Here is a 15,708-nt window from a genome sequence, read left to right as displayed (position 1 = left end):
TTTTTATGGATATAAGGAATTTATTTATGGGATATATTTGACTTGAGGTTTAAGGCTAAGTTCGAGAAGATGGGTGGAAATAGCAGGTTTAACCTGGTGATGTTCATGGTCCAAACGCATATAAAGCATGTACTAGTACAAGAAGCCGTCTCCGAAACAAAGAAAACGAAACTCCGGGGCACTGTGCAGATAGGTCCAATACGTGATTGGAGGACACCATCACTGCGGTGTCTTCATTGCAGTCTGAGGGATTGCATCATCCTCGTCGTAAATTCTATACAAGAGAGAGAGAGAGAGAGAGAGAGCCAAAAAGGAGTTGAAGAAGCAAGGAAGATCGAGTCGCCAGCCAATGGAAATTCAAATGCACCCAGCAAGTCGAGCTCAACCGGAGCTCTTGGAGTTAAGGATCAAGCCGACAATCAATCTGTCACGGTTTAGCAGGAGTAAGAGAGAGGGAAAGAATCTGCTGCAGGGACATACCCGTAAAGGCCAAGAACTTCGCCGAAAATCAAGATGAGAATCATTCCAACATAGACCCTTGATTGTTGCATATACGCACGCACACCCTAAATAAACCGTTAGATCCCGAGTGAAGATGCAGGGGACAACTCCTCCGTAACAGCGTACCGCGTCTCCGACGATTCCAATAGTATATCCTGCGGCAACCCCTGCAAGACCGACCGACAATCCAGACGCAAGATGCATAAATCCCCTTTATCCTAGTCAGTGGCATGTTTAACCCTGGTCCAACGTGGCTGCGGGTAAATCGTACGTGTATAAACTCAAGTGCTGTGTTGGGGGTGGGTTCAGGTCACCCGCAATGAGAACGGCGATGACCAGACCGTACACGGCAATAATACCGGACATGACGACGGGAATCAAGGACTATCAACAGTCAAAGTTAGCCTAAGCCCCATGCATGGATGTGTAAAAGGGGAAGCATCCTATACCTTCATAATCAAGTCGGGTCTAAAGGTACCAACACCGGAGATACCAATCCCGGATTTCGCTGTCCCATATGCCGCTCCCATTGCTGATTATAGTAAGTAAGTATTCGTCGATTTGGGGGCTCATTGTCTATCTCAACATACATCCGAAGATCATCTTTGGGGGGGGGGGGGGTTGTTAGCATGGCTAGTCATTTGGGGAAGGGATCACGGGGGGGAGGAGCGCTCACGGCTGCAGCGATTCCCGCCTATTGTAAGTTAGTCGTGATCAAACAGGGAGGTCGAGATGGGTTGAATGACTTACAAAGGAGAAGAACGGAGCGAACTTGGGAGTGAACTCGCTGTCGGCCATGATGAGGGGTATTTGAACAGGAGGGGGAAGACAAAAGAAAAAGAGGTATAAGAATGAAGCTGGATCACAGAAAGAGGGTGAAGCAAGTTGCGCAGGTCAGTGACTTGAGAGTCTGCACCGCCACAGTAGACCAGTTCAAGCCACAGTCCGGGTCCTCCACCCAACACCTTTCAACTTGAAAGAGAACTTGACTGACTGCACTTTGACTTGAGCTTTCTCTTTCTTCTTATTCCCCACCCCCCTTCCCCCCTCTCCCCCTAAGTAATAGTATTATATTCATCCTGTCTGGACTCTGCTGTCGTCTCCCGTCTTGATCTCTCGAGGGAAAGAATGCTGGGGTTATGAACTGCAAAGAAAGGCACTGGTCTGCCATATTGCGCTCAAAGGCTCCTAGCGCACTTCGATCGTTACCACACCACGCGCGGTGTCGACATTCAACATCTTACTGACGCATGAGATACTGAAGGACTGTTCTACATTGCAAATTCTCCTTCTTCTCAATTTCTTCTTTTTGTCATTTTTCTCCCTTTTCCCTTTCCTTGCATCGATCTTCCATTCGACTAGACGTTCCCCCCTCCCCCTCCTCTTCGCCTTCTCCTATCTCCACGATTTCGAACGACATCCCGCAACGTCGCTGCATGCTCTTTACGACCGGATCCGATACCATTCCCCCCTTGAGGACTCTCTTCCTACGAATCTACACGTTTCTACTTCTTCCTTGTCACCTTCCCGTCCCATCCGGGAAAATAAATAAAGAAATAAACCGGACACTAGAAAGGAGGGGATCTGATACACCATGGCTGACTTAGGGGGCCAGCAAGGCCGGAATTACCGGCCTTACGGGCACCCCTCTTCGCACCAGCGTGATGCTGCATTTTCAGAGATCTTTGGCGGAGCACCGCCGCCGGGTCGCTCCCAGACCATGACTTCTCAGACCCCCCAGTTCTCCCAGGATCGGGCCCACACAATGTCCTCCCATGTACCACACCCTCAAATGCAGAGAGGACCACCGCCACCGACTCGCCAGATATCAAATGGATATGCGCCAGCTCCCTCGCAGCAAAATGGATTTTACCAAGCATACCCAGGGCACGGTTCCATGCCTTCTCAACAGCAGCAGCAGCAACAGCAACAACAGCAACAGCAACCTCCTCCGAACCCCAATCGACCCTACCCGGGCCGCTTTGCCTACCCTCAACCTCAGCGTTTGGATTCGAGACCGAACCCGGGGCCGCAATACCCAGATCCCAAGGGGTATAACCGACCAGTGCCCCACCCGGCATTGAATTCGGATGCCTACAGATCGAGGTCAATGGCAAGAATGGGAGGTCCGCCGATATACCAACCTCCACCGAGCAGTTTCAACCATACCTCTGCAAGCGCTTTTCGCCAGCAACCTTATAACCCGACCAATCCAATCACTGCTCAGGGCCGTGTGGTACCGGAAAGACATGGCAACGAACGCGCCATGTCTTTAACTTCCTACTCTACTGATCGTGAGCCAACTCACACGACAAGCACCGGAAGAGTGATCCCGAATAGAAGACAACCATCGGACGCCAGTCAGCCGCCTGTCGGTCCGAATGAGATGGACCATACCAATTCGCAGAACATCAACGGCAGACCCCGACCACCAAGCGATGGCTCAACAGCCTCTCGATCCTTTTCCATGGCCTCAACTGTTATTCCAGACCGCACCATGAGCATGCAGAGCAACTTGACTCACAGGCCAAGCACCCAGACAACCACAACGCTTGTCTCAAATAACTCTCGCCGAAGTAAAGTACCTCTAGTTTATCCAGCGCTTCTATCGCGTGTAGCAGATATTTTCCGAGAAAGAATTGCGCTCAGCGAGCGGCAAAAGAACGGGCTGTCGTACCAGAATGCCTTTTCTGGCGCAGATGCAGTTGACCTAATCGCTGGTATTATCAAAACCACCGATCGGAATCTTGCTCTTCTTCTAGGACGTGCATTGGATGCGCAAAAGTTTTTTCATGATGTGACTTATGACCATCGCCTTCGAGATGCTCCCGGAGAAATTTATCAATTCAAGGAAACCATGGGAGAGGAGGCGCCTAGCTCCGAAGTCAATGGCGTGTTCACCCTTTTGACCGAATGCTACTCCCCGACCTGTACCCGGGAAAGCCTCTGTTATTCAATCGCTTGTCCTAGGCGACTAGAGCAGCAGGCAAGGTTGAATATGAAGCCGCTCCCGGGTCTGCGGACCTCTTCTTCAAAGGGCAGTCTGCATGGTGATGATGACAACGACGATAACCAAAAACTATGGATTAACATGGTACCCAAAGAGGTTTCTGACAGCGTTGACGATCGAGAAAAGAAGCGCCAGGAAATCATCTTTGAGATCATGTACACAGAGCGCGACTTTGTGAAGGACTTGGAATATTTACGTGATTTTTGGATGAGGCCCCTGCGCTCCGCCACCAACACAACTCTTTCCCCGATTCCAGAACACCGCCGAGAGAAGTTTATTCGAACTGTGTTTGGAAATTGTTTGGATGTCCTCAAGGTCAACGGTGCGTTATCTGAGGCTCTCAACGCAAGGCAAAAGGAAAGTCATGTTGTAAGAACGATTGGCGACATCTTCCTTCAGCATGTGCCACGTTTTGATCCCTTCATCAAATACGGTGCCAATCAGTTGTACGGCCGATATGAATTTGAGAAGGAAAAGTCATCCAACCCGGCATTTGCGAGATTCGTCGAAGAGACAGAGCGTTTGAAGGAGTCCCGGAAGCTGGAGTTGAATGGGTACTTGACCAAACCAACTACTCGTCTTGCGAGGTATCCTCTTTTGCTTGAACAAGTTGCCAAATATACCGCAGATGGCAATCCCGATAAAGATGATATCCCTAACGCTGTTAAAATCATCAAGGACTTCTTGAGCCGAGTCAATGCTGAAAGTGGAAGGGCAGAAAATCACTTCAACTTGGTGCAGCTCAATTCGGCTTTGAAATTCGGTCCTGGTGACTACGTGGACCTCAAACTGACGGAAGAAAATCGGCAGATGCTATCAAAGATGGCATTTAAGAAAACGCCCACAGACACATCCGAGGTGACTGCATACCTCTTTGACCATGCAGTTCTACTTGTGAGGATCAAAGTCGTGAACAAGCGCGAAGAGTACCGAGTTTACAGAAAGCCAATTCCCCTGGAACTCTTAGTCATCGCCCAAATGGACGAAGTCATCCCCAGGCTCGGCATCCCTAAACGACCGTCATCCAGTTTACTCTCCAACAAGGCTGCCGCGGCCCCTCCTGCAGCCAAGGACAGTACGCTTCCCATCACTTTTCGGCATCTAGGCAAGGGTGGATATGAACAAACGCTGTACGGTACCTCTCCACAGCAACGGAAAAAATTTATAGAATTGGTGGATGAACAACAAAGGAAGCTCAGAGAGCGCAACAGTAATTTCTATAACAGGACTGTTCTCTGCGAGAATTTCTTCAGTGCAGTCAACAGAGTGAACTGTCTTGTCCCAATAGGTATGCTATGAGTCCCCAGAAGTGTCATTCAACTCATATCTCATCTTCGTGCTAATTTCTTTCGTAGATGGGGGCAGGAAATTGGTGTATGGTACAGATAGCGGTATATATCTTTCAGACCGTTGGCCAAAGGATAAGTCGGCGAAGCCCAGGAGAGTTCTTGACGCTAGTCAAGTTACCCAGATAGACACGCTGGAGGAGTACCAGCTACTTTTGGTTTTAGCAAATAAAACCTTATCTTCTTATCCCATGGAGGCTCTGGAAGTCAATGAAGGTCAAAATTCATTGGCTAAACGGCCGAAGAAGATTCAAGGCCATGCAAACTTTTTCAAAGCTGGTATAGGACTTGGTCGTCATTTGGTGTGCTCTGTCAAAACTTCGGCGCTATCAACCACTATCAAGGTGTACGAGCCGATGGACAATCTAGCAAAGGGGAAGAAGAAGTCTGCCGTTAGCAAGATGTTCCAAGGCGGACAAGACACCTTGAAACCATTCAAGGTTCGTACACTTACCCAGATGTGCTCAGCCATCAAAAGGGAAGAGGGCAATCACTAACTATGCTTAGGAATACTACATCCCTGCGGAATCATCATCGATTCACTACCTTCGATCCACGCTTTGTGTCGGCTGTGCACGTGGTTTCGAAGTTGTCAGTTTGGAGACTACGGAGACTCAATCTCTACTAGACCAAGCCGACACTTCATTGGACTTTGTTGCACGTAAAGAAAACGTGAAGCCAATTCACATTGAGCGAATGAATGGAGAGTTCCTGCTTAATTACAGCGACTTTTCATTCTTCGTAAACCGCAACGGTTGGCGCGCACGGCCCGACTGGAAAATCTCTTGGGAAGGTAATCCCAACGCATTCGCCCTTTCCTATCCTTACATCCTTGCCTTCGAGCCGAACTTCATAGAGATCAGGCATATCGAGACTAGCGAATTAATCCATATCATGACCGGGAAAAACATTCGCATGCTTCATTCTTCTACACGAGAGGTTAGTAAATCACATCAGATACAGCCTCCTTCATCTGCCTGTCCCTCTGTTGCTAACAAAACTAGATCCTCTATGCCTACGAAGACGACGGAGGAGAAGATGTTGTGGCCAGCTTGGATTTCTGGAACAAGCCACAGCACTAAACCCGCACCAGGGAATATACAGAAAAAGGCCCTAACTCTTTGAACTGCTTTTGACAACGTTTTAGAACAGGTTTTCCCTCCTCATTGCCTTTCCATACCAAGAATCCTTTCGATTTCTGCTCTTTTTGCGCCACCATTGTGCCATCTCTTTTCATTATTTTATCCCATCTTCTTTCCCCCTTTTTTGAGCTGTTTCGAAAGATCTTTTTAATACCTCAACGTTGTTGATTTGATCTGTATCAGGTCAACTCTGATCCCCAGTTGGCCATATATTTTTCTACTTGTACAATGAAGCGCAATACCATATGCTTTCTTTTTCTTCCTCTTCTCCTTTTTGTCCTATCGTCACTTTTTTTCTCCGTTTCATTTTCATTTTCATTTTTTTTTTTTTTTTTTTCATTCTCTTCAGCTGTCACTCATCATTCTCCCCCAAATTCCTTCCCATAATCCTGCATTTCTCGCAATCCAGGTTGTCCCGTCCCATCCGCAACCCTACAGTGTATCACATCACACCTGTATCTGTGCCCAATGTGAGGTGCTCTACTCTCTTGTCGCCCTAGCAAATCACATATTAGCTGCAGAGGAAGCTGGCACTAACCCAACCCTCAACCTGAATCTAAACTGACTTTATATATTCTTTGGGCTGGTTTAGTCCGCTCTTGTCTCTCCTCGTTAGGTTAATATTATTTTCTCATGCCATTGTAAAAAAAAAAAAAGAGAGAGAGAGAGAGAGGATACTGAGGTAAGTGGTTGAAATTTGGTAACAGAAATTAATTTGCTGAACATGTGTAGTTATATCCTTAAGCATACTCTGTACTTCAAAACATTTTTTTTGCTCTGGTTTAGCTCTAATTTTAATTTCCGGTAGTTGAGGAAATAAGCAAAATTTGAGTCCACGGTCGTCCGAGAGTTTACCTATGCAATAATCAAACATGGGCTTAGACTGTTGCCTAAGACTAGGGGAGCATGGTGGAGATACTTTTTCTTCCTAATATACTACTATTCAACTAGAAAACGGAAGAATAGACAGAATAAGACATAAGTCACAAGAGCACACAAAAGGATGAAATGACAAAAGAGGGAATCTTGCTGCGCCGCTGAGATTGGAGACAGGTGTCATTGATAAAAGCAGGGTAAAAAAAAAATAGGGCAAAAAAAAAAAAGGCAGGGAATTTATGCAGGTGTTTCAACAACAACAACTGTCAACAATTAAAAAGATGCTATCTCTGACCCCGAGCGTCGCCACACGGACATTGGGAAATAGGGGAAAAATCTTCAGCCGAATTAAAGAAGACATGAAAGAAGGCAAGAAAAGCTGCCAGGGGAAAGTGGAGGGCGACGCCAGAGTCCATCAATTCTTGTCCGAATGCCTCCCCCGTCGATAAGTGGTGCCAGTCATTGAAAGTAACAGAACGTTGTTGCATTTTCTCCTCCCTCTCTTTCAAAAAGAAAGCTATTAACGTGAAGAAACAGTCGACGAATATTATCCCCATAAGCAGTTACAACTGTTGTGCCACGGATTCCATAACATAGGCAGCGACAGTGTGAACACGGCAAAACGTCCCCTCTGGAAGATAGGGTTCGACAAGATTAGTGATCTCCGTTGGCTGCCTCTAGTTGGCTTGCTTCGCGAGCCATACGGGCCTCGATCTCCCTCAATTGGCTCTCCCGAGCCAACAGTTCCTGGCGCTTCTCGGCAATCTCACGCTGGACCTTCAGCTCGATCTCACGAAGCTTCTCCTCTTCACGACGGAGCTGTTCTTCCTTCAGACGGACGGACTGGGTTGCAAGGTCTTCAGGGTTCATGGATGAATCGCCGCCACTATTCTTTGATTAGTATATTGTGTAGAATTAAATTTGATTAGGGCAGGAACTACGTACGCAGCAGCACCGTCAACACTCTTGCTGAGTTTCTCAGTACGGTAGTTTTCATAGAGGAAGTCGTGAGTGATTTCCTTCAGGTCTGCAAGGTGACTGTGAAGAAGAGCACTTCGGATGGCCAAGAAATCAGAGTGTCGTGGGTTTTCGACCTCGACAACGCCCCATGGGTATTGCCGGGCTCGTACCTTACGTCCATCAATTTCAACCATATCCTCGGAACCGACGATGGCAAAAGGCATCAGGCCCCGCAGCTCAGCGTTCTCTTCCACGGTATCCTCGTCATCCTCCTCGATATCGTAAGGGAAGTTGTAAACGGGAATGCGATAATGTTCAATGTCCTCCATGATCAATTTTTTCGACTCAGCGAGTTCTGCGGGGGTGAGGGAGTCGGCCTTTCCAATGACGGGGATAACATTGACACGGGGAGAAAGGCGCTTCATCAATTCAATGTCCAGCTCACGCAGACCGTGGCCGGTTGGTGTAATAAAGTACAGGAGGACGTGGACACGGTTATCCCTGAAACGGGGGTTTCGCTTAATTCGTGATTCCTCGGCAAGAATGTCATCGTATTGGCGCTCTAGGTATCCCACGATTTCACCAAAACTGTAAAACGGTCAGTACGACATGGCGTACACAAGATTGGCGGTGACCACATGCCTGGCTTCGTTGTCAATCTGGTCACCGAATCCTGGGGTATCAACGATGGTGAGGGAGATTCGGGTGCCTTCGTCGTCCAACTCGAGCTCTGTGCAGGATTGTATTAGCAACCGAGGGGTCCCAGCAGGACGCTCAAGGCAGTCATACCAACTGTGACTGGCTTGATGCGAACACCTTCCTCGAGATGAGCATTGGCAGCATCATCCGCGTCCTTGCTCTGAAGCACCGGCTTGCCGCAAAGGGTGTTGACAAAAGTCGTACGTCCTGTCGGAGGATAGATCCGGTCAATTCTCGAACAACAGCACACAGTGTACAGCAAATTGGAGTGAACACGTACCAGTTCCGCTGGCACCACAGACCATCAAACTGAACTGGATACCCTTCTTTACATTCTTCTTGCGGCGGAGCTTGATCTAAAGGAGGCGCAGAATGGATTAGAAACAGACATGAAGCTAATGTAGAAGGGAGCCATGAGGGGTCTGCAGATGCAAGCCTTGTTTCAAGACAGGGAGGAATTGAGAAGGGGTCGATGGAAGGGGGAAGAGAGGGGGGAGGGGGGAGGTGGATCGCCTGTTGAAGTCGTGAAGCCAGAAAGGGGAAGGAAGTAACATACTGCGTTATAGGCGGACGACATGATGGGTTAAGAAAGGAGAGGAAGCAAGAAAGAGCAGAGTAGAAGGGGGGAAGAGATGGAATTGAAGGAGGGGAGGGGAAGATAGCGAAGGGAAGAGACAAGAGTGACGGAGAGAGCACAACTAAAGAAGGGACAGGAAGATGGATGAATGCTGCCTCTCCTGAAGACGAGGAGTTGAGAGATGAGATGGGATGAGTTGAGTTGAGTAGAGAGCGAGAGAGCGAGAGAGCGAGAGTCGCCCGTTAGGGACTGACTTGGCAGTTTAGGGGGGAAAGACGTCCCAAAATCGTTTAGCGTGTTTGGAGCCTGTATACATTTCAATACCGCCAGGTCCAATACGTCCTCTGTACAGAACCTGTTTCCCCCTTTCTCTGAAATCCTCCCTTTAAACCAATCAAACGGCTGTATCTTTCTCCAGACTCAACAGAGTTTGTATTCTGTAAGATTGATGGGTAACACGATTACAATATGGTGATACAAAGCAGAAGTGTGTACTTCAGGAGATGCCAAACAGAGGACAACTCATCAAATGATAATTGAGAATTTCACTCAGAGCACCATCCGGAGCAAATTAGAAGGTGTATTATAGATATAGAGAGAGAGTATTTCCCCATAAATGGTTGGTTGATACATAGGTGTCCTAAACCTACCGTAGAAACTGCCTGAGCTTCATCCGATCTACCTGGGAACGCCTAGGTACCTGGTAGTACTAGGTAAATCCCATGGAGATGATTGTCAATATATTGTCCTAGTGCTGTACACTGCACAGAGAAATTTATCACAAGCTGTGCGCAGTTGATTACCCGAAAGGGACTATGGTGGTAGTGATTATTGAGCTGGAAAGAGACCTCTCGAATGTGATCTGGTCTGGTTTCTCAGGGGTAGAAGATGGAATCAGTCAGTCTCTCCACGCTGTGGGTCGTTGCGGGACACCAATTGAGCTTTTGATACGTCAATATTGGCCTACCTCAGTTAAGCTCAGTAGACAGTCCAGGTAGGATAACCGCCCCTTCCGACCTAGTCTCCAGGGTCGCGCCTTGCGCGCCCCCAACAGCTTAATACTCAGGACAGCTCAACGCTTAGTTTTATATAGCTTTAATTTCAAAATAATCTAGTATACCTAAATTAAAAGATATTTTAATATAAAATAGATATAAATAAACCTTTATACCTCTTATATCTTTCTAGACTTCTAATATCTCTTTAAAATAATTCCCTAATTTAAGGTATAAGTAACAAGTTCCTATATAACTTTTAATTATTACTTTTATAATTTGGATAATTCCTTCTCTATATTATAATTCTTTTCTAACTACTTTATTTTAGCTAAATTTTAACTAGATACAGTGCCTTCTTACTATAGATAAGATCTTGAAGCCTTTGCATGCTTATAGTAGGCCTGTTCTACCTAGGTATAATATTATAATTTATCCTTTAATAATTCTACTAGATAGGCCTGTGTAATACTACCTTTAATAAAGCTATTTAACTTCTCTTTAAGGCTATATCTATATTTCTCTACTTAGGGAAGATATTATATATAGAATTTAAAATATTTAGTAGTCTTAGAAGTACTTCCAAAGGAATAAAAGAATCTAGAATTACTAGAAATAATTAGTTAAGTAAAAGATCTTTTAGGTAGTAATTATAGAACTTCTTAAGATTAAAAAGATATAATTCTAGTATTTTAAAAGTTATAGGTAATTATATATCTTTTAAAGATTTTTTTTTAAATTATATAAAGAATATAAAGAAATTTAATCTTAGTAAATTTTTTACCTCTAGAATATTCTATATTAGTAACTACTTTAGTATATTAATACTTATAGGCATGAAATACCCTAATATTAAGAGATTAAAGAATATAACTTGTATAAGATAGTAAGAAGAAAATAATAATATTATTCTTTTTATAAAAATTAATAAATTTAAAGATTATATAAGATCTAAAATTATTATAAATAAGAAATTAATATTTACCTTTTATATAGGATTTTATATACTAGTTAAATATTTATATTTATTAATAAGTAAGCTTATTATTTAGATAACCTATATTACTAATCTTAATATAATATCTAGGTTCTAATTAATTAAACTAGCCCTTTAGGATACACTTATTACTTAATAAAATAAGTAGTTTTATAATATATCTAATAATATTAACTACTTTAACCATAATTATATATTCTTAATTAGAATTAGAAAAAATATAGGCCCTTTAATATTTCTTTATATACTAGATAACTTAATAATTCTTTCTAACTCTAATCTAAAAGCTAGTTTTATTAAAATTCTATATATCTTTAGGTAGGATACCCCTAGTAAAAAGAATATATTTTAAACAAGTAAACTAGGTAGAGATAAGATCTCTATCTTTTACTTTCTTCCTATCTAATTCCATAACTCTTACCTGCTTTCTTATATATTCAGGATTTCATGAAAGCTATTAGTTAAACTATTTTTTACTAACTTTAGGTAGTTAGGTCTCTAGGTCTTTATAGGAGGATTATAGGATAGAATTTATATAATTTATAATTATTTAAGGCCGCGGGTAGACTCCTAAATTATCTAGAGTATTAATATATTAATAAATAATAAAATCCTGAGCTAGAGATAATTTTATAGTTAGTAATTACTACTAAAATTAAGTTCTACAACCCCTCTAGCATGCCCCAAGGCGGTACCTTAACACATTAAAATCTCGTGTAGTTTTAGAGATATTAGATTTTTTTTAAAAGTATAAGATATTTATAGCATCCTTAATTTATTTTTTAACTTCATAATAGTCTTCTGACATAGTAGTGGTTGAATAAAATAGATTTAAAGTAGAATAGTTAAAATTTTAAAAAACTAAGTATTAAGCTGTCCTGAGTGTTAAGCTATCAGGGGCGCGCAAGGCGCGACCCTGGAGACTAGGTCGGAAGGGGCGGTTAGTTAACATATAACATGCAAAATATATTCCATAGTTACCTATTATCAAAATATATTCCCTTGGGTGTACGGAGTACTGACAGACAGACACCTTAAATCCATGGTATCGCGCTGGTGGGGTCATCATGTGATGGAGTATCTTGACTTTCTTCACTTCTTCACTTCTTCTTCAATATAATTATACAGGCACATGTAGCAAAGTTGATTCTTGTTACTGCATCACAGGCCTGGCAGGTTCATGCCTTTCTTTCTTTTTCCCCTTCTTTTTCCCCCTTCTTTTTGTGATCACACCAAACTCCACTCAAGAGACAAAGGCTATTCCTCCCAAGGATACCACGCCAATAACTATATCAACGTCTATAAATATCATCCCTCCCTTGGTTCTTAACTTGGATCTTGTCTGTATTAACCGCCATTGTTTAAGAATGTCTAAAACTTTTCCATCGTGGAGCCCATGAGTTGTTCGCCTGATTTTCATCCGTTGATAACAGGCGCGATAACAAATTCTTGGGTGAGGTTAGCGGGAACTGTCGATCTGCCCGGTATCCAGCTTTCCCTACCTGCTTTCATCGCCAACTCGAATCGCGAATTACAATAGCCTATCTTCCTGTTGAGCAGGATGAATACCCGACAGGTTATTGATGAATCTGTAGGGCCATTTTCTCTCTCAGCAACTTTCAATAATGACAACTCCTGCTTTGCTGTGGGCCTAGACACCGGGTTTTGCGGTAAGTCGGGTTCCTGGTATACATGCTGTACCATTTCACTTGTTCGAGAAGCTTTCCTCGTCGTGGGTAATAAAGCTGAAGGAATCTAGTTTTTAATGCCAACCCATGCGAGCTCAAGGTCTCAAGAGGTACCCATTTACCATTCCTACCCCTCTAGACTTCACCTCCTAACCCCCCCCCCCCCCCAAAAAGGCGCTAATCTCAAAGTGTCCCTCTAGATTTCAATGCTGGCATAGGCGTCGCGATCATGCTAGGGCAGTCGAACTACCTAGCAATCGTCGGTGGTGGCAGACAGCCCAAGTTTCCCCAGAACAAGGTGCGCCGGCCTAATATTCAGCCCTGCCCTGCCTTCCTCCACTCACCCTCTCGCAGCTAGTGATCTGGGACGATGCGAAGCAAAAAGCTGTTATTACCCTCGAGTTCCGCACCTCTGTCCTTGGCGTCCAACTATCAAAATCGCGCGTTGTCGTTGCTCTGCTAAACAGCATCCATATTTTTGCATTTTCGAATCCCCCGCAAAAGCTGTCGGTCTTTGAGACAACAGATAATTCGCTAGGGCTGGCCTGTTTGGGCCAGAAAGTCCTTGCTTTCCCTGGTCGGTCTCCGGGCCAGGTCCAGATCGTAGAGCTAGAAACGGGGAATGTCAGCATTATACCTGCCCATAGCACGCCATTGCGCGCGATGGCTCTCAGTCCCGATGGAGAGGTACTTGCAACGGCAAGCGAAGCGGTATAAATTTTGATTTCGCGCCAGTAAAATCTACTCCCGCAACTAACTTCTACGTCCTAGGGCACTTTGATACGAATTTTTTCTACAAGCAACTGTACTAAAATGGCCGAACTGCGACGCGGTGTTGACCATGCCTTAATATTTTCACTCGCCATTTCACCTTCGAATAACCTATTAGCTGTGACATCTGACAAGTCTACTTTACATATTTTCGATCTTCCGCATCCTGTCCCATACCGTAACCAGCCAGCGTCATCATCCGAAGAGGGTGTCAACCAAAAATGGGGCATTCTAGGCAAAATCCCTCTGCTACCAAGGGTTTTCTCTGACGTTTATTCTTTTGCAAGTGCGCACTTTGACTTGGGGGAGGGGACAGTTCCCGGGTCTGGATTTGTCCCACCCCTTGGGAATTCATTGGGGCGACCTTTGAAGGGGATAATAGGATGGTTTGATGACCGAACCATACTCGTGGTCGGTTCAGGAAGGGGTGGACGTTGGGAAAAGTTTGTTCTTCGTGAAGGAGAAGACGGGAAGAGACACTGTATGCGAGAAGGCTGGAAGAGATATCTAGGGGGAAGCTGAAATGAGATATCCCACGGAGTCCCGTGACGGAAATACATGACAGCATGAGCACATCCTGAAACAGGCAATTCTCCCAAGGCAAGCGAGTCTTCATCCAGCAGGGCCCATTTAGAGCCACAATATCAGAGCAAGAGGTGAGTAAGAATTATAGGCCGGGAATGGTCCGCAGCCAAGTGCGACATGGTTTTGCTCCCATTCGGCCGCTGTGGCTCCTTCCTTCTGTTCCCAGATTTGGTCGGATTTTTGGGCATGCGGCTCAAAATGGACCTTGGCAATTGATATAAAAAACAATCTGAATTAGCATAGCGTAGGAATCGTTAGTCGTGCCATAATTGATATATTTATCGGTGACGATCACGTCTCTCCCGATTCCGGTCCCTGCGAGGCTCTGGAGATCGAGAGCCCTCCGGTGTCCTGTCTCTGTAAGACCTATCTCTTCTCGGCCGTTCCTGATGGTCGCGACTGCTTCTTTCTCTAGACCGTGTTCGTTCCTCATTTCGGTGTCGCCGGTGATGCCGAGAATGATGACCGCTCCTGTCCCGACTAGATCCCCGCCTGCGCGACTTCTCATGCCTCGCCTCTCTTTCCAAAGCCCTAGATACCTCCTCCCTCTTCTCTTCAATGAGAAACTCCTTCATTGGATCCTCCTCATCATGATTCCGGATCAACTCCTCCAGCTCGATTTCCTCCTTGAGCAGCCGTCTCTGCGGCGGCTCGCGATCTTCACTCGTCCTCCTCTTCTTCCGTCTCTGTCCCTCATCATCCGTATCCCGATCAGCCTCCTTGCCAACTGCTTCCCCCATTGACTTGGCCACATTATTGGTGTCCTCCTCGTCGTCGTCACGTTTCTTGTATCTCACATGATCGACACGCAATATCCTCCCGAGCACTGTCGCCCCGCCCAGATTATCAACCGCAAGATCCGTACTGCGTTGATCTTCATACTTGAGGAAGGCGAATCCGCGACTCTTTCCGGTTTCTTTGTCGCGCACCAAATTCACGTACACTGGTTCTCCATACTGTGAAAAAATGGTTATAATATCACCCTCGGAGAGATCGTACGGAAGACCGCCGATATATACGTAGGCTGTATCGCGGTAATCTGCGTGCCACGAAGCTTCAGGGGGTCTAGAAAGAAAAAAAAAATTTCGTCGCGGTTAGCATGCACAATTCCAGTTCAGGTTAAACAAGTTCGAGGGGTGTAAGGACGTACATGGCATTCTCTAATTCCCGCTTGTTGAGCGCCTGGATTTGGCGGATGTTATTCATGCTTGACACCTTTTATCAGGTAAAGTGGAGGAGAAACTGCCTGTGAGGCCAAGAGTACTGCCGATGAATGTAGGTCGTCAGTTGCTTGGGACGAGCTAAGCTACGGAAAGCTTGCGGCACCGCCGCTGCACCTCCGTTTTATATAGGTCCCCACCCCAGGCATAATAATAATACCTAATCTACCTGATGGCAGACCGGTTGTATTAGAAATCATAGAAGACCGACTATCTTGGGGTAGACATCATCCGATCTAGAATTTACGTGGTGCCTACAGATGTGGACTTGATTTTGGTTTGCGGGATATATTGAGCTTAATATATATATTTCCAATAGCGTAGAAAAATGCAAGCAATTG

The 15,708-nt window shown here is 45.1% G+C and overlaps 6 protein-coding genes across 6 annotated transcripts; 3 read left to right on the top strand and 3 right to left on the bottom strand.

Moving 5' to 3' along the window:
* Positions 1–5: 5 nt before the first annotated feature.
* On the bottom strand, positions 6–1,344 carry P175DRAFT_0498347 (V-type proton ATPase proteolipid subunit). Its single transcript, XM_040896483.1, has 8 exons — positions 1,252–1,344; positions 1,178–1,195; positions 1,092–1,104; positions 951–1,033; positions 773–885; positions 628–712; positions 481–566; positions 6–424 (listed from the first exon to the last, which is right to left on the bottom strand). Exons 1-8 carry the CDS (start codon positions 1,297–1,299, stop codon positions 382–384), a joined length of 489 nt encoding a protein of 162 aa, XP_040756634.1. The 5' UTR covers positions 1,300–1,344; the 3' UTR covers positions 6–381.
* Positions 1,345–2,095: 751 nt separating this feature from the next.
* On the top strand, positions 2,096–5,939 carry rom2 (putative Rho guanyl nucleotide exchange factor (Rom2); the record flags this gene model as incomplete). The annotated part of the gene is made up of 4 exons (XM_040895789.1): positions 2,096–4,799; positions 4,867–5,297; positions 5,365–5,796; positions 5,862–5,939. The coding sequence occupies 4 exons, from the start codon at positions 2,096–2,098 to the stop codon at positions 5,937–5,939; spliced, it is 3,645 nt and encodes a 1,214-aa protein (XP_040756633.1).
* A 153-nt stretch (positions 5,940–6,092) lies between these two features.
* P175DRAFT_068107 (uncharacterized protein) lies at positions 6,093–6,565 on the top strand. The gene has a single exon (XM_040901079.1). It carries the CDS (start codon positions 6,245–6,247, stop codon positions 6,497–6,499), a length of 255 nt encoding a protein of 84 aa, XP_040756632.1. The 5' UTR covers positions 6,093–6,244; the 3' UTR covers positions 6,500–6,565.
* A 964-nt stretch (positions 6,566–7,529) lies between these two features.
* On the bottom strand, positions 7,530–9,138 carry aspA (putative septin AspA; the record flags this gene model as incomplete). Its single annotated transcript, XM_040895124.1, has 5 exons — positions 8,815–9,138; positions 8,625–8,741; positions 8,454–8,565; positions 7,817–8,423; positions 7,530–7,766 (listed from the first exon to the last, which is right to left on the bottom strand). The coding sequence occupies exons 1-5, from the start codon at positions 8,837–8,839 to the stop codon at positions 7,530–7,532; spliced, it is 1,098 nt and encodes a 365-aa protein (XP_040756631.1). The 5' UTR covers positions 8,840–9,138.
* A 3,057-nt stretch (positions 9,139–12,195) lies between these two features.
* On the top strand, positions 12,196–14,495 carry P175DRAFT_0498343 (phosphatidylinositol-3,5-bisphosphate binding protein HSV2). The gene is made up of 5 exons (XM_040896482.1): positions 12,196–12,773; positions 12,863–12,901; positions 12,992–13,089; positions 13,146–13,502; positions 13,563–14,495. The coding sequence occupies exons 1-5, from the start codon at positions 12,665–12,667 to the stop codon at positions 14,082–14,084; spliced, it is 1,125 nt and encodes a 374-aa protein (XP_040756630.1). The 5' UTR covers positions 12,196–12,664; the 3' UTR covers positions 14,085–14,495.
* P175DRAFT_0490295 (uncharacterized protein) lies at positions 14,426–15,353 on the bottom strand (the record flags this gene model as incomplete). Its single annotated transcript, XM_040895788.1, has 2 exons — positions 14,426–15,212; positions 15,298–15,353. The coding sequence occupies 2 exons, from the start codon at positions 15,351–15,353 to the stop codon at positions 14,426–14,428; spliced, it is 843 nt and encodes a 280-aa protein (XP_040756629.1).
* Between the last annotated feature and the right edge of the window lie 355 nt (positions 15,354–15,708).

The sequence above is a fragment of the Aspergillus ochraceoroseus genome, assembly GCF_002846915.1.
Source record: "Aspergillus ochraceoroseus IBT 24754 chromosome Unknown P175scaffold_1, whole genome shotgun sequence".
Taxonomy (NCBI): Eukaryota; Fungi; Ascomycota; class Eurotiomycetes; order Eurotiales; family Aspergillaceae; genus Aspergillus; species Aspergillus ochraceoroseus.
Note: the sequence above shows the minus strand (reverse complement) of the source record. Positions and strands in the feature narration are given on the sequence as shown.